General features: G+C 49.6%; 1 protein-coding gene across 1 annotated transcript in view; it reads right to left on the bottom strand.

Annotated features, from left to right (window-relative positions):
* Window positions 1-24,414, bottom strand: part of XYLT1 (xylosyltransferase 1) — a 312,312-nt gene that overhangs the window by 124,506 nt on the left and 163,392 nt on the right. The window contains exon 3 of the mRNA XM_047087107.1: window positions 16,780-17,287. Coding sequence (XP_046943063.1) covers window positions 16,780-17,287 — 508 coding nt within the window. The remainder of the gene's footprint in view (window positions 1-16,779; window positions 17,288-24,414) is intronic.

The raw sequence follows: 24,414 nt of genomic DNA on the forward strand, positions 1-24,414 counted from the left end.
ATGTTCTGTGTACCTTAATAGTGCATTTCCTGTGTTCACAGCAATAAACAAGGGGAGGGCAGGAGGCCTGGATAACCAGGGTAAATTGCCCTTTGCGGTCTAGGCTGAGAAAGCAGTGGCAACAGCACCTCCAGATTCTCTGGGTCCCAGCTGCAATGCTAATAAAGTCTGGAAACAGACAACACTGTCAAGCCAGCGTCAGGAGCCCGGACCACGGCTCCTTCAAGCCTGGCCTGGCTGTGTGGCTTCTCTGGGCCTTCACGTCACCTTGTCAGGGGCCCTGTGCCTGGAGAGTTTTCAATACGAGTAGGGAGAGCAGAGGCTGCATGTAAGTTGGGACCTATAGGCCACCCAAGGGGGCTTGGTGCCTCCCGAGAGGCTCTTAGCAACTTCCGGGCTACTACACGGGGCAGGGGAAGGCAGGTATGTACCTTGCCTTCTGCAGTTCTCTTCCCAACCTACCACAGCTGAAAGGGCATAGCAGCCAGAGAGCTCACTCTGAAGCAGGGGTCAGCAAACTATGGCCCTCAGGTCAAATCCAGTCCGTGTGTAAATAATGTTGTATTAGAGCCCAGCCATTCACATTTATCTACATATTATTTACACATCTAGCTGAGCAGTTAAGACAGAGACCTTAATATGCCCTGCAAAGCCCAAGATATTTACTATCTGTCCTTTTATGAAAAGTCTGCCAATCCTTACTGCAAACTATAAATCAGATCATGCCACTGTTCCTGCTCAACAGGCATCACTGGCTCCCTACTACCCTACGATCAAGGCGGACTACCTTATCCAGGCCTCAAGATCCTTTTCTGTGGGACCCTGCCTCAGGCAGACAGTCTAATCTCTGGCACTATCTCTGTGACAGTCTAATCTCTGGCACTATCTCTGTGACAGTCTAATCTCTGGCACTATCTCTGTGACAGTCTAATCTCTGGCACTATCTCTGTGTAGACCTTGAACAAATCACCCAACCACACTTTGACTTAGGATCCTCATCTGTAAAATGGGGCAAATGAAGAGCAACTCAGTGACTTAGAGTGAGGTTCACATGATGTAATCCAGGTTTGTAGAAGAGCTAATTTTTAAAAAAATTGTAAAATATATAGAACATAAAATTTACCATCTTAACCATTCAAAAAAAAATTTTTTAATGCTTATTTTTGAAAGAGAGCGAGCAAGCAAGCACACAAGCAGGGGAGGGGCAGAGAGAGGGAGACACAGAATCAAAGCAGGCTCCATGTTGTCAGCACAGAACCCGTGGCCGGGCTTGAACTCCTGAACCACGAGATCATGACCTGAGCCGAAGTCAGATGCTTCACTGACTGAGCCACCCAGGCGCCCCCCATCTTAACCATTTTAAGTATACAATTCGGTAGTGTTGAGGACATTCACACTGTGAGTTCAACCAACCTCTGTTTTTTTTTAATCGGAAAACTCAAACTGTATGCATTAAACAACAGCTCCCCATTCTCCCTTGTGCCTCTATGCATCTGACTATTCTAAGGACCTCATGTAAGTAGAATCACATGGTGTCTTTTTGCCACTGGCCTATTTCACTTGGCCTAATGTCCTCCAGGTTCATCCATATCATAGCATGTACCAGAATTTCCTTCCTTTTTGGGGCGCCTGGATGGCTCAGTTGGCTAAGTTCCCACTCTTGGTTTTGGCTCAGGTCATGATATCACAGTTCGTGGGTTCAAGCCCTGTGTTGGCCTTATGCTGACAGCACAGAGACTGCTTGGCATTCTCTCCACCCACCCCCCAACTGCCCCTCCCCTGCTTGTGTGAGTGCACGTTGTCTCTCTCTCCCTCTCTCAAAATAAACTTAAAAAACAATCTGCTTCCTTTTTAAGGCTGAATAATATTCCATTGTAATGTGGATGTACCACATTTGCTTATCTATTTTTCCATCAACAGACACTTGGCTTGCTTCTACTTTCTGGCTCTTTTGAATATGGCTGCTGTCGACATGGATACACAAACATCTTGAGATCTGCTTACTCTTCTTCTGGATATTTACCCAGAACAGAAGGACTAACTTTCATCAAGGACCTCTACAGTACACTGCACACATGGTCATTCGGTTCTCACAAGAACCGTACAAAGGCAGAAGCGTTATTATCATGACGGTGCCCATACAGTTTACTGCCCACACTGGGAAACTCCTAAGAGGAAAGCGGTGCTATTTGTAATTGTATCAGGGACCATAGTCAGAAATGGGGACATCCCGGGCAAAATGGGATGTCAATCATCAGAGGTAAAGTCACTTGCTCAGGTGGTGGTGAGTGGCCAGCCAAAATTCAAACCCAAGCGGACGGACTAAAACTGAGCACAATTCCACGTACATCACACACCACCCGGCAGCAGTCAGCGATCAGTAGGTGGTGTTTAACGGTTACTGACTCTTCAGGCTGGGAAGGGGGACTTTCAGGGGGCGAGGGATCAGCGGGGCTGAGAAAGACACGGCGGTAAGGTGGATGCGTTCCATGCCCAGGAATGAGACTGGGGATACGCACGTCCATGCTGAACGGGAACTGGCCACACAGAGGAGAAAAAAGCGCCCAAAGGAAAACACATGACCCTGCCTCAGACATACCGCCCTGGCTCACAGGAGAGCAGGATTTCTCAACCGAGACACTTACAGACATCCTGGACTGCAAAGTTCTTGCGCGGCCCGTTCTATGCTTTGTGGGATGTTCGGCAGCATCCGTGGTCTGTACCCACTGGATGCCAGTAGCATCCCCTGCCGTTTATGATAACTTGTGTCTGCAGACATGACCCACTGTCCCCTGGGAAAGAGCACAATCACCCCCATTCAGAACCAATGACCTGGAGAAAGGGCAGAATTGGGAGGCACAGGGTATTCTCCAGGTCAGTGCTACTCAAGGTGTGGTTCTGGAGAAGCAACAGTTTTTAGAAAGGCAACTTCCTGGGGCCCCCGTACACCCGGATCGGCGTCTCTGGGGGCGGGCCAGGGCATCTGTTTTAAGGAGCTCCACTCTGTGAGGCAGTATCCATGGTTGTGGAAATGACTTGCTGGGGTCTCAGAGGCTGAGAAAGTAGAGTTGTTACTAATCTGAAGTCTGACAAAAGCTCCTGGGAAGGAAGCCGACCCCTCTAGGAGGATGAAGATGTTCTGGAAACTTCTAACATTCTGTTCGTGACTAATACAGCATAGAACATCCTGCTGTAGCTGGCACAGCATTTGTGCAAAACAGTTTGGGGTACTTACCAAAATTTCAAGCAGACAAGCCTTCTAACCCACCAATTGCGTTTCTCAGGATGATTCTAACAGCCAGTCTCAACTCGAGGTGCCCAAGAGAATTGAAATTAAGCTCTAATGTCCTGGAGGCAGCCATCATAAGCAGCAAATTAACTTTTTTCCAATGCGTCTAGAATGGTACTAATTATGCACCATTTGGGGGAAAAACGAAAAAAGACCCATTCGGTATAGCAAAAATGTGGCAACAACGTATATGTCCACTGTGAGGGAAATGGCTAGTTCAACTAAGGCGTGGCTACACTCCAGAGTAACCACCAGCCGTTACAAAGAATTATACAGGCAGTAAGAGACAGTGGGAAAATAAACATTATATTTGAGTGGGGGGGGGGGAGGAATTACATAGGCCTCTATCTCCTGACAGGGATACAGGTCTCAGAACAAGACACTTGTCTAAATTAAAAAACCAGCTCCAGAACTATGTATCCATTTCATATAGTTTGAGTTTTCCCAGCCCAAACCAGATTCTCTATTTTTGCAAGTTCCAGATCTCCACCTTCGTTCCTTACCACTGATACCTTCTCCTCAGCACAGAACAAACTCTACTTTTGCATCTGTTGAACTTAAAGATCTCAACGAACACAACGTGCTTGCACTCCCTTCTCAGAGGGGCCTGGTCAAGCTCAATTTTCCCTTGATCTGCCGTGCTGTTTTTTGAAATAATGAGAACATATATTCTCCCACTCGAGTAATTCAAGAAATTACAACAAACACGCTTTCTGCATTATTTGAGCAAGCTTTAAAAATTTAAAAAAAAAATCTGCTTTCCCTCTCATTGCCATGTCTTCTGACCATCTTTCTCTCCGGCTGCTGGAAACACCCCTAGGGACAGGCTCCTGGCAGCCTCCCGCTTACTCAGACAGGCTTCTTGCGCTCACCGCACCACGCTCGGAGGTGAGCTATTAATTTGCACTTTGTGGCTTATCCTTGCTTCTGATTTAGGGCAACATAAACCCTCCTCAAAATTTCGAGGAATAAATTAGTTTACTAATTTCACCATTAAGAGTTTATCAAAGCGAGCACCGTTCCCTAATCCATCACCATTTTCCATGTTTATCTCCTATCCAATTTTTACCACAGGGTTCTATACACATCAATTTGCCTGATGCTTTTCCTACATATGTTTTAAATTACTTTATCATTGTATAAATTTCACAGCCATTAAAAGGCTCTAATACCAGAATGGCTGACATGGTGTTAAAAATTGGATTCAATTCCACGGGGTAATAAATTGTGACCTAAATCCAATCTCTCATGGGTGACTGAAGGATACAATGAAAAATTATTGCTTTGTCATTTTTACACTAACACAAATATACCACGGCCACTAGAAGCTGGTCGAGAAATAGCAAGCAACCTCGGCTGGCTATTTTTCACCCCGGAAAGCTTTGCGGGCAAATCCTGCGGGTCTTGGATGGAATCAGCCACCACCAGAACCAGGTGAATTACCCGACTGCATGGATCTCTTTGCAACAGACAGGTTGCAGCTCGGGGACGAAGTTAAACCGCACGAGGCTCCCTTCTAAGGGCAGGTGCTTAGACCGGCAGCGCAGCAGGGTGGTTACGCCTTTGCCTCTGGAGCTGAAGTCTCTGAGCTCAGAGACTGGCTCCGCCACTGAGGAGATGGTATGATTTTAAACAGATTTCCTCCCTCTCTGTGTGTCAATTTCCTGGACTACAGAGCTGTTCCAAGAACAAATGATTCAATACGGCTAAAATGGCTTTGGATAGTCCCTGGCATTTAGCAATCCCTAGGTAAAGGTTAGGCATCATTATTTAAGAACAGATTCTTGTACAGAGACCTCAGTGCCCTGTTCCTTTTGGCTGCAGAGAAGGAGAGTAATGAACAGCGAGAGAAAGGTGTTAACATTTCCTTTGCCTCTCCCTTTTATCTCTGGAGGAATTGGATTAGTCATTCGACATATTCCAAATGCACATGTACTAAAGGTACCACATAGCAGAGAAGCTAAAACACGGGTTTTGAAGTCGGGCAGAATGGAGTTTGAACCCAGTGTTTGCCACTTGCAAGTGTCACACTGGGCAAGCCAGCTGACCTCACCAAGCCTCAGTTTCCCCAGGTATAAAAAGGGGAGAGGGAACGCACTCTTCTCCAGGGCTGTGGGGAAGGCTCTATGAGATGCATGGAAAGTGTTTTCCTGTGTGCCTGGCGCTTAGCAAGTGGCTAGTTTGTTGGTTTTTTTTTTTAATTTTTTTTAAGTTTATTTATTTTTCACAGAGAGAGATAGAGAGACAGAGCATGGGTGGGGGAGGGGCAGAGAGAGAGAGAGAGAGAGGGAGACACAGAATCGGAAGCAGGCTCCAGGCTCTGAGCTGTCAGCACAGAGCCCGATGCGGGGCTCGAACTCACGGATCACGAGATCATGACCTGAGCCGAAGTCGGACGCTCCAATGACTGAGCCACCCAGGCGCTCCAGCAAGGGGCTAATTTTTTTTTTTAAGTTTATTTATTTTGAGAGAGAGTGTGCAAGCAGAGTAGGGGCAGAGAGAGAGAGGAGAGAAAGAATCCCAAGCAAGGCTCTACACTGCCAGCACAGAGCCCAACATGGGGCTCGAACTCACGAACTGCAAGATCATGTCCTGAGCTGAAATCAAGGGTTGGGTGCTTAACCAACTGAGCCACCCAAGCGCTCCAATGGCACTCAGCCAGTGCCTAAGACATAAGCACTCACACATCCCAGGCTCTGCAAGGGCTGGCAACCCAACAGGACACACACACAGATGAGATTTGGCCTTCAGCTAAGTGAGGACCACAGAAGATTCCAGCGTAACATGTGTTCCAGTGGGGGAACATAGTCTGGGCACCTCATGGAAACTTGGGGAGGGAATCACAGGAGACTTCCAGAAGAAAGCGATATTTGAAGGAACTCCTTACCCTTACCTGCCAAAAACTTTGAGAGAAGAGCAAAATCAACCTGGTTGTGTTGGTTTGTGTAAAAGGGAGGGACCAGCTTGGATACAACTTTCATCCACAGGCATGGGCTCTCTCTTTCTGCACTAGGTCAGTGCTTTCTGGGCCCCAGCTGGCTGACACACAGCCAGCTTCACCCAAGGGAAGAAACGGCGCAGAAGGCCAGAATGCTGCCCTCTGAACTGCTATTCTCTGGCTCATCCCGGGGCGGTTTCAGAGCAAGATACTCCCAGAAGCTGAGGAAAGGATCATAAACTGCCTTGCTGTGGAAGCAGGTCCACTCTGCCCACCCTGGAGGCTTCCAGAACACTCACCATCCGCTGCTGATTTCTAATGGGTGCTTGGTAAGCATCTGCTGGCTGAAGAGAGGGAATAACTAACCTGAAAGTACCTCATTCAGCAATCCAAGGAGGCGGTGGGGGGGGGGGGCATCTAACAACCCACCGCAAAGGTAAGGAGTGAGGCTTACGGAAGACAGATGTGCTGTCAGAGGCGGTTACCGCTGAGGCAGTGGGCGCAGGGGCTGCCTTTCAAATCTTTCAGGTCAGTCTGGTTCAGATCCTTTCCGTAACTGTGCCTTAGCTGCTGAGATTGAAGCAGCCCAGGGCACAGGGCCCGCGTGAATCTGTGTCCCATGCTGGGACGCTACTGCAGGGAGAAGTTCCCTCTGTGCCTTGCGTGTCATGAGAAACAACGGTGCCACAGGAGGTGAGGTCCCCCAGGAGCGGGCAGCCTGAGTCCAGGGCTAAGAGTGTGGGTCAGTTCCCAAAGGCAGAAGGAACACAGTTCTCTGGAGAGAGGATGCGGCACCTGTCCTCCGTCTCGCCTTCCAGAACCTTGCCTGTCTTTGGGGCTGATCTTCCCCTGGCTGTTGCACGTCTTCACTTTGCCCCTCAGAGACACGTTTCCGTTTCATTCTTCTTCACTTAAGGTAAAGACGGGAATCATCTAACCCAGACGTTTTGGGAATTAACACCTGGCTGGGAAGATGACAGACTGACCCTCCTGCTCAAACTCAGAGCTCCCTGGGGAGCAGCACTGTTAGTTCCTCAACCTCCCTACAGCCTCCTCCTGCCTCAGGGCCTTTGCACACAAGGCACCCTAGGCCCGGAATGTTCCCCCTCCCACCTTTCCCCTAGTTAACTCCTCCCACCCTTCAACTCTCAGCCCAACTGACCTGCCACCACATGACTCTGCAGAAATGATGGTCCCTGTTGCAATTCTTTATTCTTGTGATCATCTGATTCATGGATGTACCCTCCCACCTTTCACAGGCTACAAGCTCCATGAAGACAGGGATTCTGTCTCTTTTCCCTCCAAGTGAATCTCCCCAAATCTAGTGCCCAGCACAGTGGACGCTTGATGAACAGCTGTTGAATGAAAGGCCTCAGTATATCCCAAAACTAGAAACTTCCTTTTGGGGTTTGCTCCTAACCTCAGCATGTTCTTCCACAATGAGACCAAACCCATGTCTGACCACCTTTTGTCCACTGCCTTCTGGAAGTCATTCAGGGATAGCCTCTCTGGCTTCCTGGCTCTTTTCCCTCTCTCCACGCATATGGCAGTTTGCCGTTACCTTGTGTCTCTCCGTTCCTTGTCTGCCCGCCACCCCCACCCCCGCCCCCGCCCCCAGGACTGTGAGCTCCGTAAGGTGGGATCTCCTCTCGTTTACTGCATCCCAGTACTTAGCACCATGCTGGGTGTGGGGTAGCTTCTCGAAACGAATTCGTTCACTAAGTGGACCAAAAGAAATATATTTAAGAATGCTAAGGGGAAGAACGCGGATTATCTTCAGGACCAATTTCCAAGGACATCTCTGGGGTTCTCCTAAATTCTCACTGAGCTACAAGAAAGCAAGAGGATGGAGTATCAGGGGTTCATTCGTTCATCGAGCAACAGGTTATTCCTGTATGTCCAGCATGGTGTCAGGTGCTAGGAGACTCCATGATTCTGCTCCAACGTATCAAAAGGGGAACATGCCAAGTGTGGAACCTGAATTATGAGCAATCCCAAGTGGCCTGCAACATTCCTGGTGACAGAGACTGGCCCACCAGTGTCTCCACGTGCTATGTGCGGGAGGGAGGGGCAGTGCTAACAGGAGGGTGGTCTGAGGCGTAGGCATCTCTGATCTCCATCCAGGGCTGGGCCAACATCCAGAAACTCAGGACAGTCACTGCGTTCCCAGCCTCCCTCCAGCCTCAAACGAAAGGGAAGCCGATTAGCTCTCCACCAAGCTGCTCCAAGCAGTGGTCCACAAATGTGGGTTATAAACACGCATCCAATACCGTCTATAGGTGTCATTGTGTGCACACAAGAATGGGGAAAAAATATCCATCGAACCCTGATCCTCTGGTCTCAAATATGGTCTTTCTGAGGCTGCGGTTTGCAGCTTCTCTCTGCACCTAAACCTCCCAGCTTGGCTTTCAGGCATGGCAGTTAGGGAACAAACACACCCTAATGACAAGTTTTAAAGTGAGTGGCAAAACTGTGCAGCTGGCAGAATGTTCCTGGGGGAAGAAGAGGAGGTGGGCGGGAGGTGAAGGGGCCATTTATGATATTTCCCGTAACTACATATTTAGCTTTCTAAAAAGCCTTGTGGGTGGCAGCTGGCTTTCTTTATGATTCCAAGACTGGGACAGTGGTGGGGAATTAACACCACAGTGCTTGAGAAGGACAAGGCATTGCGGGATTGGCCTATTGGAACTCACCTCCCAATGTGGGGGGTGGGGTGGGTCTTGAGGGACTGTGGGCCACCACTGCCTGGCACACAGTAGGAGTTCAATAAATTTCTTTGCTGAAAGATCAGGCTTGAGTGGTCATTGTGTTTTGAGGCCAGAGCACCAACTGACAGTCACCCCCAGCTGGTCCACTGGCCAATCCCAATAGCTCCTGCCTGCTAGCAAATCCTCTACTGACCCCAGGAAGAACCTCTCCACAACTGCCCTGTTTTGACTCCTTCCTTAAAAGAGAATCCGATCAGAAGTGAGATTACTTGCCAACTGGTGCAGCCACTCTACAGTATGGAGGCCCCTCAAACAGTTAAAAATAGAACTACCCTATGACCCAGCTTTTACACTACTAGGTATTTATCCAAAGGATACAAAAATTCTGATTCAAAGGGACACACGCACCTCTGTGTTTATAGCATCACTATTGACAACAGCCAAAGTATGGGAAGAGCCCAAATGTCCATTCACTGATGAATGGGTAAAGAAGATACGGTATATATATATACATATATATATATATAATGGAGTATTACTTGGCAATCAAAAAGAATGCAATCTTGCCATTTGCAACTACCCGGATGGAATTAGAGGACATTATGCTAATCGAAATAAGTCCATCAGAGAAAGACAAACACCTTATGACTTCACTCATATGTGGAATTTAAGAAATAGCACAGATGAACATAGGGGAAGGGAAGGAAAAAAAAGATAAAAACAGAGAGGAAGGAAAATCGTAAGAGACTCTTAAATATAGAGAACAAATTGAAGGTTGGTGGAGGGGAGGTGGGTGGGAGATGGGCATCACGGAGGACACTTGGTGGAATGAGCACTGGGCATTATATGTAAGTGACGAATCACTAAGATCTACTCCTGAAACCAATACTACACTACATGTTAACATGAATTTAAATTTTTAAAAAAAGAAGTGACATTGAATCATAGGGTAGTTCTATTTTTTTTAAGTTTATTTATTTTGAGAGACGCAGAGAGTGAGAGTGGGGGAGGGGCAGAGAGACCCCCAAGCCGGCTCTGCACTGTCATCGCAGAGCCCAGTGAGGGGCTCGAACTCATGAACCACGAGATCACGATGTGAGCCAAAATCCAGAGTTGGATGCTTAACCGTCTATTTTAATTTCTTGAAAACCTCCATAGTACCTCCCATAGTGCCTGCACCATGTTGCATTCCCGCCAACAGTACACAAAGGTTCCAATTTCTCCACATCCTCGCCAACACTTAGTGTCTTCTGTTTTGTTTTTGGTAATGGCCCTCCAAATGTGTGGAGGTGATATCTTACTGGGCGTTTATTCAGAGTTGAAATCAGGGTCTCAAAGAGATACGGGCGTGCCCACGTTCATTACAGCAATATTCCCAACAGCCGGGATGCGGAAATAAATGAATGTCCACTGACGGAGGAAGGGATTAAAAACTGTGGCATATACTTAACAATGGAATACTGTTCAGCCTTCAAAAGGAAGGAAAAATCCTGCCATGTCCAACAGCACGGATGCACCCAGAGGCCACTATGCTGAGCAAACTACGCCAGTCACAGAAAACAAACATGGAACGATGGCACTTACGTGAGGCATCTAAAATAGCCAAACTCATAGAAACAGCGTACAATGGAGGTCACCAGTGCTTGGGAGGGCAGGGAAGGGGCTTCAGTGGGTGTAAAGTTTCAGTTGAGTAAGTTTAGGTCTAAGATCTTTCGTACAACATGGCACCCACGTGTACCGATATTGTATTGTACCCTTAATTTGTGAAGAGTGTGGATCTCACGTTAAGTATTCTTATCATGATAAAATAAAACAAAGTCCTTTAGTAGCATAAAAATGGGGCGTCTGGGTGGCTCAGTTGGTTAAGCGTCCGATTTTGGCCCAGGTCACGATCTCGCATTTCACGGGTTCGAGTCCTGCGTGGGGTTCTGTGCTGACAGTTCAGAGCCTGGAGCCTGCTTGGGATTCTCTGTCTCCCTCTCTCTCTGCCCCTCCCTTCTTGTGCTCTCTCAAAAATAAACAAACATTAAAAAAAATTTTAAGTAGCATAAAGTTAAAAAAAAAAAAGTGAAGTAAGATCATGTTAGAACTGTTCAGTTCCACCATCAGCTCCCATGTCACTAAAAACGACATGTGAAAACTCCCTGCCATGGCCTGTCCTACCCCTGGGGCCGACCATTTGTCCCTCCGCCCTTGCCACCTGCCCTGCCTAGCCACACTGACCTGGCTGCTCCTACAGGCCAGGCCGTCTGCCAGGACTGTTCCTCTCCCCTGTGGCACTGCCCTCACTTGCTGCTCAGAGAGGCCTCTGTGATCAACTAACTCAAGTGTCCCCATCCTGTCCTCTCTGCATTGTCTTCACGGCTTCATTACACCAGACGGCAGGCCCTAGACCCAGTGGCTCACTTGCCACCTATGGCCTCTCCTTTTAGGGCAGAAGCTCCGCGAAGGGGGCGCTATCGCCTGGCACACCTCTCAGAGTCACTGTCCATCTTAGGTCAGGGGACTCGGTGGCGCGAGCTGTGCCAGTCGAGACCCCGCAGGAACAACACATTCTCTGCATTTGCTCACCGCTATGGGTCAGGTCCTGGAACAAAGGTCGGCCGACTACAGCCCCTGGCTGCCTATTTCGGTACAGCCTTCGAGCTAACAAGACTTTTTGGTACATTTTTAAATGGTTGAAAGATAATCAAAAGAATAACATTCTATGACACATGAAAATTTTATGAAATTCACATTTTGGTGACCATCAGAGAAATTTTATTGGAACGCAGCCAGCTGGTCATTTATTGATCTATTGACTCTTCCACACAGATCGAGTGGTTGTGACAGAGACCATATGGCCTGCAAAGCCTCATATTTACAATCTGGCCCTCAAGAAACAACACTTGCAGAGGACTGGCTTTCAGCACTGCCTACTGGGTGCCCCGTAAGTGAGGGCTGATGATGTTCTCTGGACTCCGCACGGTCTCTTTCCCTCCATGAGAAGCCCAAGAAGCACCTCCGGGACCCGTTTTTTCTGATCCCAGGGAACCACCCCTGAAATACCTCCTCTCTCCTGGGCTTTGTGCCTTCTTCAACAGGAGCCCCGGAAGGGTCTGACTGGGGCCTCTGCAAATCTGGCCTTTTGAAAACCAAATCAGCCCCGGCCACTTAGCCAGACTGCAGGAGGATCTATGCAGTCCTGGGATATGTGGTGCCTTTTAACCTTCCACAGCTGTTCTCTCATTTCCTCATCATGACAGATACCGCAAAAATCCTGGGCGGGGGTGGGAGGGGTGTCAGGGTCTCTGGCTGACAGGTGGGGAAACTGAGGCATGGGCCCCAGGACACTCAGACTGGCCAAACTGACATCCACATGTCCGTCTTCCTTCCGTGCCAGTCTGCCAACCATGCTTTCTAGAAGCCAGCTATGCGTGCTGTGTAGTCATCCCACTGCCCCCGGGGTGCAGAGAGATGGACAGCAGACAGCCCTCCCGCAGCTGGCTATGCCATCTGCCACTCTCTGAAGCAGGCAGCCGGCTACCGCCGTCCAGAAGCCCATGCGTCCAGAGCCTCTGGCCTCCCGTAAAGGCTGATGGGTAAAGACCGTTGTCAGCTCCCTGAACGGTTGCCTTTCTATCGGAAACCCCCTTTCTGTCCATCTCTAGCCCTCACACTCGAGCCAGCTTCCCCTGTCAGGTGCAAATGCTCGCAGCCCTGCGGCTGGTCAGCTGACTGCAAAGGAGTAGCCCACTGCCTGTCACTCACCAGGGAACTGCCCTGTCACCCAGGGGCTCAGGCCCAAGTTCCTGGTCCGGTGGCAGCCCACCCTACCTCCCAGCTGAGAGCTTTCTCTGGAAACGTCTCACATCTTCCCCAGCTTATTCTCCACCCAAACGTGCAGGCTGCAGAAGGCAAAGGCCTTTGGAAGCACGGCTCCACTGGCTTTACCTAGCACTGCAGAGACGGCATGCGGGACAGACCTGGGTGACCGGGGTGGGGGATGGCGGTCCTTCCTCGGGGCATTTTAACTCCAGATGGAGGGAGGCTAGAGGCCTATGAGGCCTTTGGAGGGGGCTTCCTGGTATTTAATTGTTCCAATTGTAATGAGGCATTAAAACCTGCATTACCTAGCACCTGGCACCAGAGTGCCAGCTACGGGTTGAAGAGTCTTTATCAAGGAAGCCATTTATTGGAAAAACTACCTCTGCCCTTCCCCAGGGTCAGTGTCTCTCCTGTGGTCAGGGCTTCCCGGGGAGATGTGGTCCAGGAAGACTTCCCTGAGGAGGTGGCATTTGGGCTGAGATCTGGTGGTGGGGGGAGGGGTGGTAGCCGGACAAGGTGGGGTGCCACAGGAAGTCAGCATTGAGGAGGCCTTCTATTCACTCCATTTCTCAATGCTCCCTTCATTTATACCACTGCCAACAGCCTATCCCCCGTCCGCACCAAGCATTTTATACGCATGCTCCCACTGCAGCCAGCAATCCTTATGAGGATAGGGTAGGAGTCTTTGTGCCCATCTTACAGATGAGGAAGTTGAGGCACCGAGAGGTTAGGGTCTCACACACCTAGTAAAGTCTCACAACTGCAATTCAAAACCCTGTGGCTGGAGAAAACCTCTTTTTCCAGCCCAGGCCACCCTTGGCCTTCCATCTGACATGGTTTCATCTCCATGAAACAGTAGGAGGTCCAGCTGAAGGGACAGGGAGCCCAGCCAATTGTGGGGGCTGCCTGGCTGCAGAAGGGGTTCGGGCGGGTGGCCTGGCGGCTGCAGTGAGAGACCACCACGGGATGATCTCCCACCATCCATGCATCCCCCTCTTGGAGGCTGTGAGCTGACAGACCTCTCGGTGGCTGTGAGCGGATGGCGTAGGGATCCCTCCTCTCCATGGGGACATGCGCTGCCATGCCAGGCGCTGCCTCCAGGAGGCGGAGCCAAGTGGTTTAGTCACAAAGGCAAGGAACGGCCCCAAAGATAGCAAACCCGCTCCTGGGGTTCTAGACTCTTCCTTTTCCTTGAGTGCTGCTAGAGTCAAAGGGCCGGGACGGGGGCAGGGGGCGTGAGGAGCAGAAGCCATTTACAAAGTTGACATTCAAACCCCATTTCCTTTCCTCTGGGTTTTTCAGACTCCCCCCCCCCCCAAAGAACTGCTTCCCTAATTATACCCAACTTCCGGCAGCATATCGGCTGAAGTCTGGGTGATGTGGAGTTCGGCAACATGACAAACCCCGTGAATACATCCGTGTGTGCGCATATGTGTATTTACACACATATTACATCTCCCTCCCCTCCCGCCTCCGTTTCCTCATGTAGCAGGAAATAAAAGGGCCATAGGCTGAAGCTCAAATCCCTCCTAAGCAGAGGGAAATCCGGGTGTCATGGTTTCCAGAAAGGGAATACGATCTCCGTATGGGGTGTAATTACATCTTAGCTTTCTGCAGAAGAATAGTTTATGGCTTAAATGCTATTAATTGTAAGCCGTTTTGTTCCACGGGAAGTTGTTCATTGATAACTACCCAATTAGGGTTATTTTGCAATTAGTCTATTCACAGTAAATTTATTGCAAAAGGGGAGGCTGTGGTGCAGCAAATTAATGCATTGCCGGGCTGGGTGTGCAATGGCTCTTAAATGCCAATCTTATTAACCAGCTCAGAGGTCCCGGGAGGGTGTGCCATGTTGGCTGACGCAGTGGAGTCCACGGGAAACCCCCGGCAAACACGCTGCCCAACCACCCTGGGGGTGTCTCAGCACAGGGTGGGAGCCCCTGGCCTCCACTGGCCACTTCGGCTCTCTTGTTTCCCCATTACCGCCCTCCCTTCTCCTTGCAAGGGCTACTGAGCATCAAGAAATACCGCCTCCAGGCTGCAGGCATCCTCAAGGTCCGACGGTGTGAGCTAAAGTGAAACCTGCTGCCTCCTGAGGAGGGAAAGGCTCTTCGACCCGAGTTCCAATCCCAGCTCGACTAGCCACACACCTCTCACCACGTCCTAAGCATCTTTCAGGAGCAATTTCCTCATCGATACAAAGGGCTGATAGCAGACCTGCCTCCCAGGGCTGTTGTGAGGAATCAATGACGTAAGGCACAAACCAGGTGGAAAATACTACTACGTGAGATTAGCATCTAGCAGGGGTACGCACACTATGGCCCACAGGCCAAAGCCTGCCCACCGCCTGCTTTTGTACACCGAGTCTTCTTGGAACATAACCAAGTGCTCTGTGCACGTATCGCTCACGGCTCCTTTTGCGCCATAACAACAGAGTCGGGTAGTTGGCACAGAGACTGTATGGCCCGCAAAGCCTCAACTGTTTTCTCTCTGGCCCTTTGCAGAAACAGAGGGTTGACCCCTGGTAGAAGGAGTACCCGGTGTTATTTTCACCGAAGGGCATTCAACTCAGGCCTCCGACACTTCTCTGCTGAGTCACGTGCCGGTAAACAAAAGATTCTGGAAACTTCTTCCTCCACTCATTCATCCCTACACCCTATCAGCCAAGTGCCATCAAGAATATAAATGCACACCGCATGGACAGCTCAGACTAGGGTTGAAATGCAAGGGAGAAATGAACCTTTTCTTTTTAAATCTTTCCATTTAAAAGAGAGTAGAGTCCACATACATGTTCACAACTGAAAACTCAAAAAAATACAGATAAAACATTGAGGACGAATCCAAGGTTGTCTGCACCCTGCACAAAGGGGAACCAACACTTAAGGGGTTTGCTGCATATCCCTTCACACCTCTTACATACATCGCTCCTGTCTATCTCACCTAAATCCTAAAAAGTGGAAAAAAAAAATTAGGCTCACGACAGCGCTAACGTCACAGGATGGTAGATGAGATGAGCTAACATGAGCTAACAGAATGCTAAGTGCCTCGGGCAGTGCCTGGCATATAGCGAGCACTCCCTAACTGCCTGTCCCTTGCAGGCACTGGAGGAAGTAATACACACCAAGAAACACATGAGATCCGGTCAAGGGCACGAGGTCAGGTGCAGAAATACAATGAGTAACACTTCACACCTTCTGAACCATCCCCCACACCCTGCTGTGCTTATGAACACCTGTTATAGCCCCAACCTCTCCCTGTATCACAGCAAGACATCTGATTTGTCACTGGCCATCAGCACATAGAAGAGTCCCCAGTACAGGGCGGGAAGTGGGGAGAGACAGATGGTGGGAAGGAGAGAGGAAGGAATTTTAGATAGAGAAAACAGGAAGGTTGTTTTTGCAGAGCTTCCAAAGTCAATGTAACCAATTAGAAACCTTTCAAATCATATTCAATTACAGTAATATTTGTGTCAATCTTAATCCCAATAGTCTGTGGAGAGAGAAAACGAACCTTATGAATGTGATCACCTCGGATTCCACATCAGCCCTGATTTTGTGTCTTTTACCCATTGCCATAATGACGATTGGCTAAAGCTATAACCAAAGGTAACTTGATTTTTCCAAAGCTTTTCTTATACAAAACTTCAGAATTCAGACACTCCCAGAAGAAAAAATCTTTTGTGTTGATCAGGGGTTTGGAAAATAGGGTGGTCCCGGGGAGCCGGGGAGGCTCAGTCGGTTAAGCATCCGACTTCAGTTCAGGTCATGATCTCGCGGTTTATGGGTTCAAGCCCCACATCAGGCTCTGTGCTGTGACAGCTCAGAGCCTGGAGCCTGCTTCCGGTTCTGTGTCTCCCTCTCTTTCTGACCCTCCCCCACTCACGCTCTGTTTCTGTCTCTCTCTCAAAACTAAACAAACGTTAAAAAAAAATTAAGAAAAACAGGGCAAAATAGGGCACTCCTTCCCAGAAGGTCTGAGAAATGGGAGCAGAACGGCACCGAGCAGGAGGAAGAGTCGGAGCCAGGGCTCGAGCTTACCTTCCAGGGGGCAGAACCGAGTCACCTTCTTGGGCATCAGCAGCCCGAGCTTGTGGCGGCAGTAGGTTTCCCCGATCTCCTGGCGGCAGTGCTTGGACTTGGCACGGGACAGGGCAGAGATGGCCTCCTTGCCCGAGATGTCACACTTGGGGGGCTGGTCATACTTGATCTCAGGGGAGCTGCCCCCGCTCTTCCTGCTGTGGGGCTGTCTTGGGACATCCTTCCCACGGCTCCCGTTCACGGCGGCTTTCTCACCAGGAGGCAGCACCTCGTTGGTGCCCTTGCCCGGGAATGGATGCCCCTTCCCCTTCTCCTCCTCCAGCTTCCTCTTCAAGAGCTCCTTCTGTCTACTCGGGGCCTTCTTTGCCAGCTCAGGCTGGTGCTTTTGCTTTTGAGTCCTAGGTGCAAAGTTGCTGTTGTCCACATTCTCAAAATCTTTGGGGACGGAGTTCTCATTGTTGCTGTCTGTTCGCACTTTCTCTTTCGGCCGGTGAGAAAAGTAGCCGTCCTGGAGAAGACGGGAGGAAACACAGAGGAGAAATGTCACTGAGCGGTCGTGCCAAGTAGGTTGGCCCCTGGAGAGTGGGGCACATAGGTTTGGAGGTCTGGGCCCCAGTTTCGCGTGATACCTTCGCTATGGGCTTAACTTAAGGTAGACTTTGCTCTCCGGACCTCAGTTTCCCCATCTGGAAATAGAAGGATGTTCAAACTAGGGACCAAGACTTTGAAAAATCTAAATGCTATGTCCATGGACCCCAATGCTTTGTAACTAACCGCGCCTCCCTTTCAAGTAAGTTTCCTTAATTGTTTCTGCCCCTGGATCCTGGATATTCTGTTCTGGTTTCCTGTTTACATTCTAGCAGAGAGTGCTGTGATGGTTTATTTGAGGGCTGGGAATGTCATAAGAAAGTTATAAGGGGAGAAAATATAGGCAGGATATTATATATAATCTACTGCCTTTGGACATACTCAGAGGTCTACACCCATACGAGAAATGAGGTGGAGCCAGAGTGAACTCTGAGGGAGAGACGTCCTGGCTGTTTTGGAGGAGAAGCACCTGTTGCATTATGATCTTTACAATGAATCCCGGGCGGGGAGGCAAACCTGTAACACTCTTGTGTTTGGGCTCGACTCCTGATGTTTGTACCTGGAGCAGAACTGATTAAGTCACCCGGGTGTCAGGAGAAAGGCCAAGAGTCCTTCTGGAGACCATGCCTGCTAGGGATCTTTCCAGGAAGGCCCCCAACTCAGCTTCTCCGTGCCTAGGCGGGCCCTGGCCGTTTTGAGCTCATAGCAAATGTACCATTCAACGAACACCCTGCATCATTTCCAAAACAAGTTGCTTCTGCGTAGAGCCCATTACCGAGGCCTTAACCTGAAAAGAGTACCCACTCTTCCAAAGCTAGACCCAGAGGGGACCTCTAGAGCCACAGACGACGCTAGTTGGCTCCATAAATCTACCCCTGTTGCTATAGAAACACAATGGCCATCAGTAGCAATTCTGAGGGAAGAATCCCCTTCGGTTTTCCTAAACGTGCCTGTTAACAATTGCCGGGGAAGAACATGGTCGAACGAAACGGCAGAGGCGGGGCTGGGGCCTGTGAGTGGGCTGAAGTGCTCCACGCAGCTCCTACTCTAGCAGGTGGGCAAACTGTGGCCCCCGGGGGCCTAATCCTGAGTGCCATCCACTTCTGTAAATAAAGTTTTATTGAAAAACAGCCACCACTGTTGGCTTATGTACTGTCTATGACTGCTTTCCCGCTCCAACACCAGAAGTGATGGTTGCAATACGATCCCTTTGGCCTGCCTAAATATTTCTATCTGGCCTTTTAAGAAAAAGTAGGCAGACACCGGCTCTCCAGGAGTATGGGCTCAGGAGGTTCCTCTTCCCCTGGGCTTGGTTTACATCCCTGTGCCCACTGTCCCCACGTGGCCTAGTAATGGTCTGGAAAAGAAGTCACATATGGCTGCCTCCTTGTTGCCTTTGCCCCATCTCTCCAGGGTCCAGCACCAATTTCTCCCGGACATCACTAGTCTTCTCATTTTGCATGTGAGGGAACTGACCGTTCGTGAGCTTGCCCAACATACCCCAGCTGGCTGGTGGTGAAGCTGGGATTCGGCTGCAGGCCCCATGGCCTGGGTTACCAATTCCCCTACCCACTTGTAAGAAGCTATAGAGCCCCGTGGACCCTCATCACTCCGGCTCCTTGGGCACTGCAGCCTGGCCTCCGACCAGAGTCCCTTCCCATCCACTCCAGCCCAGCTACGTGGATCTGGAAGAGGCATGCCACCTCCAAGGAGCCATCTCAAGTCTGGCCAGTGGCTCATCAGGATGCAAGCAGTCACACAGAAAGAGGGACGGTAAGTAGGGCCACAAGGCAGCAAGAGCCAGGAGGTAAAGGCGTAGGAAGGAGGAAGCAGCCACCAAGAAGGGAGAGCGGAGTCTGTACTGGGTCCCAGCACAGCTGCTGGTGATACACAAGTCTTCTATCCTGGTCCGTGAAGGGCAAAAGTCAGCTCTGACCCCTGCTTCCAGCCTTTCTTCCCTCCCCACACTTCTTCCGAGAAATCACCCTTGCTGAGACGCCACACCTCTGTTCTTATAACCTAAGTGAACCCCCCTGATGTTCGTCTTTTCCCTTCTTCCTGTCCGGAGGCCCTCACAGAAACCCAAGCAGCCTCTCAGCCACATTCTTGAGCACTTTCCACAAGTCACGCACCACAGACTCAGTGGCTCACAGGTATCACTTCCTGGATGCAGTCACCCCATAAGGGTTACCGTCCTTGCCACTTGACACAAAGAGAAGCTGAGGCCTGTCGCTCTAACCTTCCTGAGCACATACCAGGTGCCAGGCACCAAACTAAGTCCTGACATGTGGGGTGCCACTCAACCTTTAAAAACAACTTCCAAGGCAGGTACTGTGCTTCTCCCATCTTACAAAAGATGGGGGGGGGGGGGAGAGCTCAAGGATGCTCAGCGGCCTGCCCAAAGTCATCTGGGAGAGGAAGTGAGATCGCACAGGTCTGCTTCTACAACTTGCTACAGCGCACCGCCCCTTCCGTTTGGCTGGGAGGTAAACTGAGGAGGAGTGAGCTCCCCCTTGTCTACTGCGGGGAGTGGAGGGGTGGTTTCCCTCTTTGTTCATCTTAGCCCAGGCTGGAATGGAAATGGGTCTTGGGAGGCTGGTTTTCCAATAAGGCTCTTGACAAACACTTCAGTTCTTTTTCGTCTCAGCACACGGTAGGGCTGTACTGCCCATACCCTGCAAATCAGGCACAGCCGAGCAACATGCTGCGGCCAAGACAAGCGGAAGGAACCAGGGCACGGTTTGCCACATTCCCCTTTCCACCATAGCATCCCACCACACTCCTGATGGTGAAGGTCCGGCATCCCCGAGTGAGCCTAGTGTGGAGCGGGGACGAACTCTCATTCCTCTTGCACTTTTTCCCTCACTGACTCGCGGGGATCTTTGTTACGGCAGCAGACTGTCACTCATCCTGACTGATACAGGAGCCGACCTGGGCTGCTTTCTTCCTCCGAGCGGTCCTCAGATTCAGGAGTCAGTTTTGGGGTGCCTTTTTTCGTTTGGTTCTGCCTCTGACAGAAAATCAGTTCAATGACTACTGCTGTCTGAAAACATGAATTTCAGTTCTGACCCCAAGCTCGTTTTCTAGGAGTTAACAAGAAGGTGGCAGTAAGCGGAAGAGTCTCTGTCTTTGCAGCAATGTGTATCCTCTCTCATCACACACAGCCCAAGTGTTATTCTGGGGTTGCTCTCTTTCCTCATTAAGGGAGGATCACAAGTCTGAGCAGAAAACCTCCATAAGCCACCGATTTCAAAAGCTCTTGTTCTCTCTCACTTCCTGGAAGAACTTCTCCAGACAAAACCAGACACAGGAAACACTGCAATCAATGAAGCTAATCTGACCATCGGAGAACGTCTGATTCCTCCAGTTAATTTGTGATATCAGGGCCAGGCGCCACCATCAATTCTAATATAACTCCTGATTAATGCGTCATCTACTCAGAGAGGCCCCCACAATGGGAATGGTTGGCTCTGTGTCTCCCTGTGGCCTTCCGCCTGGCCCCAGACGCTCCACAGCTGCCAAAGGAAATCAAAAGATTCCAGGGGAAGAGGGAAGGGAAAGATTTGTCTTCTGGAATGAAGAGTTCAAAGATACTAGACAGCTTCCAGAAAGGTCAGTGAGGGGCACATTCAATGACAACCAGACGTCATTCAGAGGTCTGAGATCTCCTGGCTCATGGAGTCAACTCTGCTTTCTACAGTAGCTGATGAATTCTCCCTTGGCTTGTACCCACTCTGTTCTTTTAAAAATTTTATTGTGGTATGAATACTTAACATAGGATCTACTCTCTTAACCCATTTTTAAGCGCATGATGCTATATTGCTACCTATAGGTGTGATGTTGTACAAAACATCTCTAGAATGTATTCATCGTGCGTAATTGAGACTTTTTGCCACTTGATTAGCAATTCCCCATTTCTGGCTCCCCCAGCTCCTGTCAACCACCATTTTATGGATTCGCTGAGTGTGACTATTTTAGCTGTCTCGCCTAAGTGGGCTCATGCAGTATTTGTATTTCTGTGACTAGCTTTATTTCATCTTGCATTGTCTTTCAGGTCCATCCACGGTATTGCATATGGCAGGATTTCCTTCTCTTTTTAAAAAAAAAAATGTTTGAGAGGGGGAAGGGACATGCATGAGCAGGGGAGGGGCAGAGAGAGAGGGACAGAGAGAATCCTAAGCAGGCTTTGCACTGTCAGCGCAGATCCTGATGTGGGGCTCGATCCCAGGGACCATGAGATTGTGACCTGAGCTGAAATCAAGAGTTGGATGCTTAACCGACTGAGCCCTCCCAGGCACCCCAGGATTTCCGTCTTTCTTAAGGCCAAATAATGTTCCACTGAATGTACACACCACATTTTCTCTATCCATCCCTCGATGGACGTGAGATACTGCCTGACCTTCCCAGTAACTCTTCACCTGCACACCAAGGGTCAACAGCTCTCTGCTCTTCTCTTCTTTCCCCAGAGAATCAAGACCCAGACATCCAAATCCAGGTCCCCTTCCCTACGAAAACCAACCGTGGGAGGTTTCTAGGCAGATACAAGCAAGATAACCATCCTGTCGTCAGCACTCACATCCCCTCCTACCGTGGCCCTTCATACACCTTGTGTCCTGAATCCTCTCAAACACCCACGGAAGCAGGCAGGAGTAGTCCTAATTGAGGGAAGGACATGAAGGCAGAGGGAGGTTAAACAACCTGACCAAGGTCATGCTGCTAGAAATGAAGTGACTCAAACTCCCTGTGCCTCAGTCACCTCATCTTGAAAACGGGAATGATGACAGTACTTACCTCATGGGAATTTTAGTGAGGATGAATGTATGTAAAACTTCCAGAATGTGCCTGCCACCCAAAGCAGGAAGAAGAATAACCACTGAATCCAGATTAGGTTTGCTACCAATGAGCACTGGGCCTCAACCATCTCACCCCTGACGGTCTCTGCCTGCAGGACAGATTGGTTATTATTTTCTCATTAGGATCAACTAGCTGTGTCCCCTTTATTCTTAACCAATTCAACACTCTCACCTTGAGTTATTTATGCAAATGCAACCCTTTGACTTATTTTATTTTAATGTACTTATTACAATGATTGTACCTTCAAATGTTTGCTTGAGAGCTCCAAAACTCTAATTGCTCTGCTGATGCCTTACGTCTAGGCTGCCGCTAGAATCCATTTTTATTCTAGAGAAATAATTAAATGCAATAATGTCCTCTATTCTTATTCAACCTTGGGCACGTGTGGAGCCAATTTCAATCAGGGAGAAATATGCTAAACCCAGTATGGCTCCGAGAGGCAGGTTATGTGACCCGGGCTGCTGTTCGGAGGTGAATTAAGGATCCGTGTCTGTTTCTCCTTGGTTTTCCCACGTTCTGATTTCAGAGTGGGTCTCTCCTCACCCCATTGACTGAACCTGGGCCCCTTGTTTGTGCTTTAAGGAGGTGGAGGGGGGTGGCTGTGTTTGTTTTACAACTACCCGCTCACTGATACACCGTTGCTCTTATTTTTTGTATAGAAAGAACACTGGACAGGGCGGGAGAAGACCCGGGTGGCTGTCTTGCTTTGGAGACGGTCCAGTTTTCTCATCTGTAAAATGACAGGTCCTGTATACGTGTTCCTCAGCGTTCTCTGAATCAGCCACTAATCAACACGACTGACTCACAAAGTTCTGCCATTCCAGCTCAATGAGAAGTCATTCGTGGACTGTATGAGATCAGGGACTGAGAAAGAGATGGATACTCCCAAGGGCATCATGTCTCCTTCCTGACTCATTCTTGATTATTGTGTCCAGGGGCCCTTGGACCTGGGAGACATCATTTCACCTCTCTGTGCCTCAGTTCCCTCATCCAACCCGGGGGGCTGAGGCTGGCACTGTCCTCCCAGGAACCAAATTGATGAAACACAGAACACAGGGCTCGACACATGCCAGGTGCCGAGGAAACATGCCATCTATTAGAAAATACATATATGGCACTTACATGTCCGAAGCTCTATCCCAAGCCCCTCTGCACGTACCAGTTCCCGTAATCCTCGTGATGACCCTATCAAGAAGATGCTCCATTTCTCTCCCTGTGTTTTGGATGGGAGCACTAAGGTTCGGGGATGTTACGTGTCTGAATCTAGATCTAGGAAGGGGAGGAGCCAGGATTTGAACCCAGGTAGTCGGGGTCCAGTGGTCATGCCCGCCAAAACCACACTGCCTCTCAGCAGCTATTAGGAGTAGAGATGATGTCAAAGGGACAAGCTGTCCCACCCGCTTGCTCATCACGACCAGTTTATGGCTTCCTTTTGTGCCATGTAGACGCAGAGCCAGATGACTGGTGGTTTGCTGTTGAACCCAGTGTCTGAGGCTTCATTCCCATCACCAGGGTGACCGAGGCCACTGGGAGGGCCACTGGGGGAGAAGCCCACACCTGCTTCCAAAAGGACCTCAATGCCAGGGTAGATGAATGGTGGAGGGGCAGTGTGCATGGTCGTACCCAATTCGAATACGCAATTACCCAGGCTGCCAATGCAAATAGACCTAACCCAGGCCTCTTGCCCAAGCTCGTTGGCATGCACTGCACATGGCTTGGCTGGCCAGTACTGAGAAGCCCGTGGGCCATGATGGGCATGGGCAGGCCCTTCTTTAGCAGAACCCTAAATAATAAGCCTGGTGCGAATTCAGTTCAGCGAATTGAGTTATGTTAACAGGAAACACAGCATGGGATAAGGAAGGAGGGCACTGGATGGATGGAGCTGGCTTGGAATCCAGCCCTCACCCCTTAACCCCAGGAGAGGCCAAGATTTACCCCTCAGAGCCTTAATTTTCTGATTTACAAAAAAGGGGGTAAGAGGACCTACTTTGCAACGGTGAGACAGAGAGTAAGTAATATGGCACACTGATATTTAATTCTATTTAACAAAAGAGTATTTAGCATGGTGCTTGATATATATTCAGCACTTAGTAAGTTGCAGCAGGAGGACATTTTTAGCTGGTACCTCGTTGTCATTTAATGAGCAAGCCCTAAGTCTTGGGTAAAGACGGGGACGTGAGGCATAGTGCATTC

The sequence above is a fragment of the Lynx rufus genome, unplaced genomic scaffold (genome assembly GCF_022079265.1).
Source record: "Lynx rufus isolate CCGP_SWC_20201006 ecotype Redwood Valley unplaced genomic scaffold, mLynRuf1.p SCAF_23, whole genome shotgun sequence".
NCBI classification, from domain to species: Eukaryota; Metazoa; Chordata; class Mammalia; order Carnivora; family Felidae; genus Lynx; species Lynx rufus.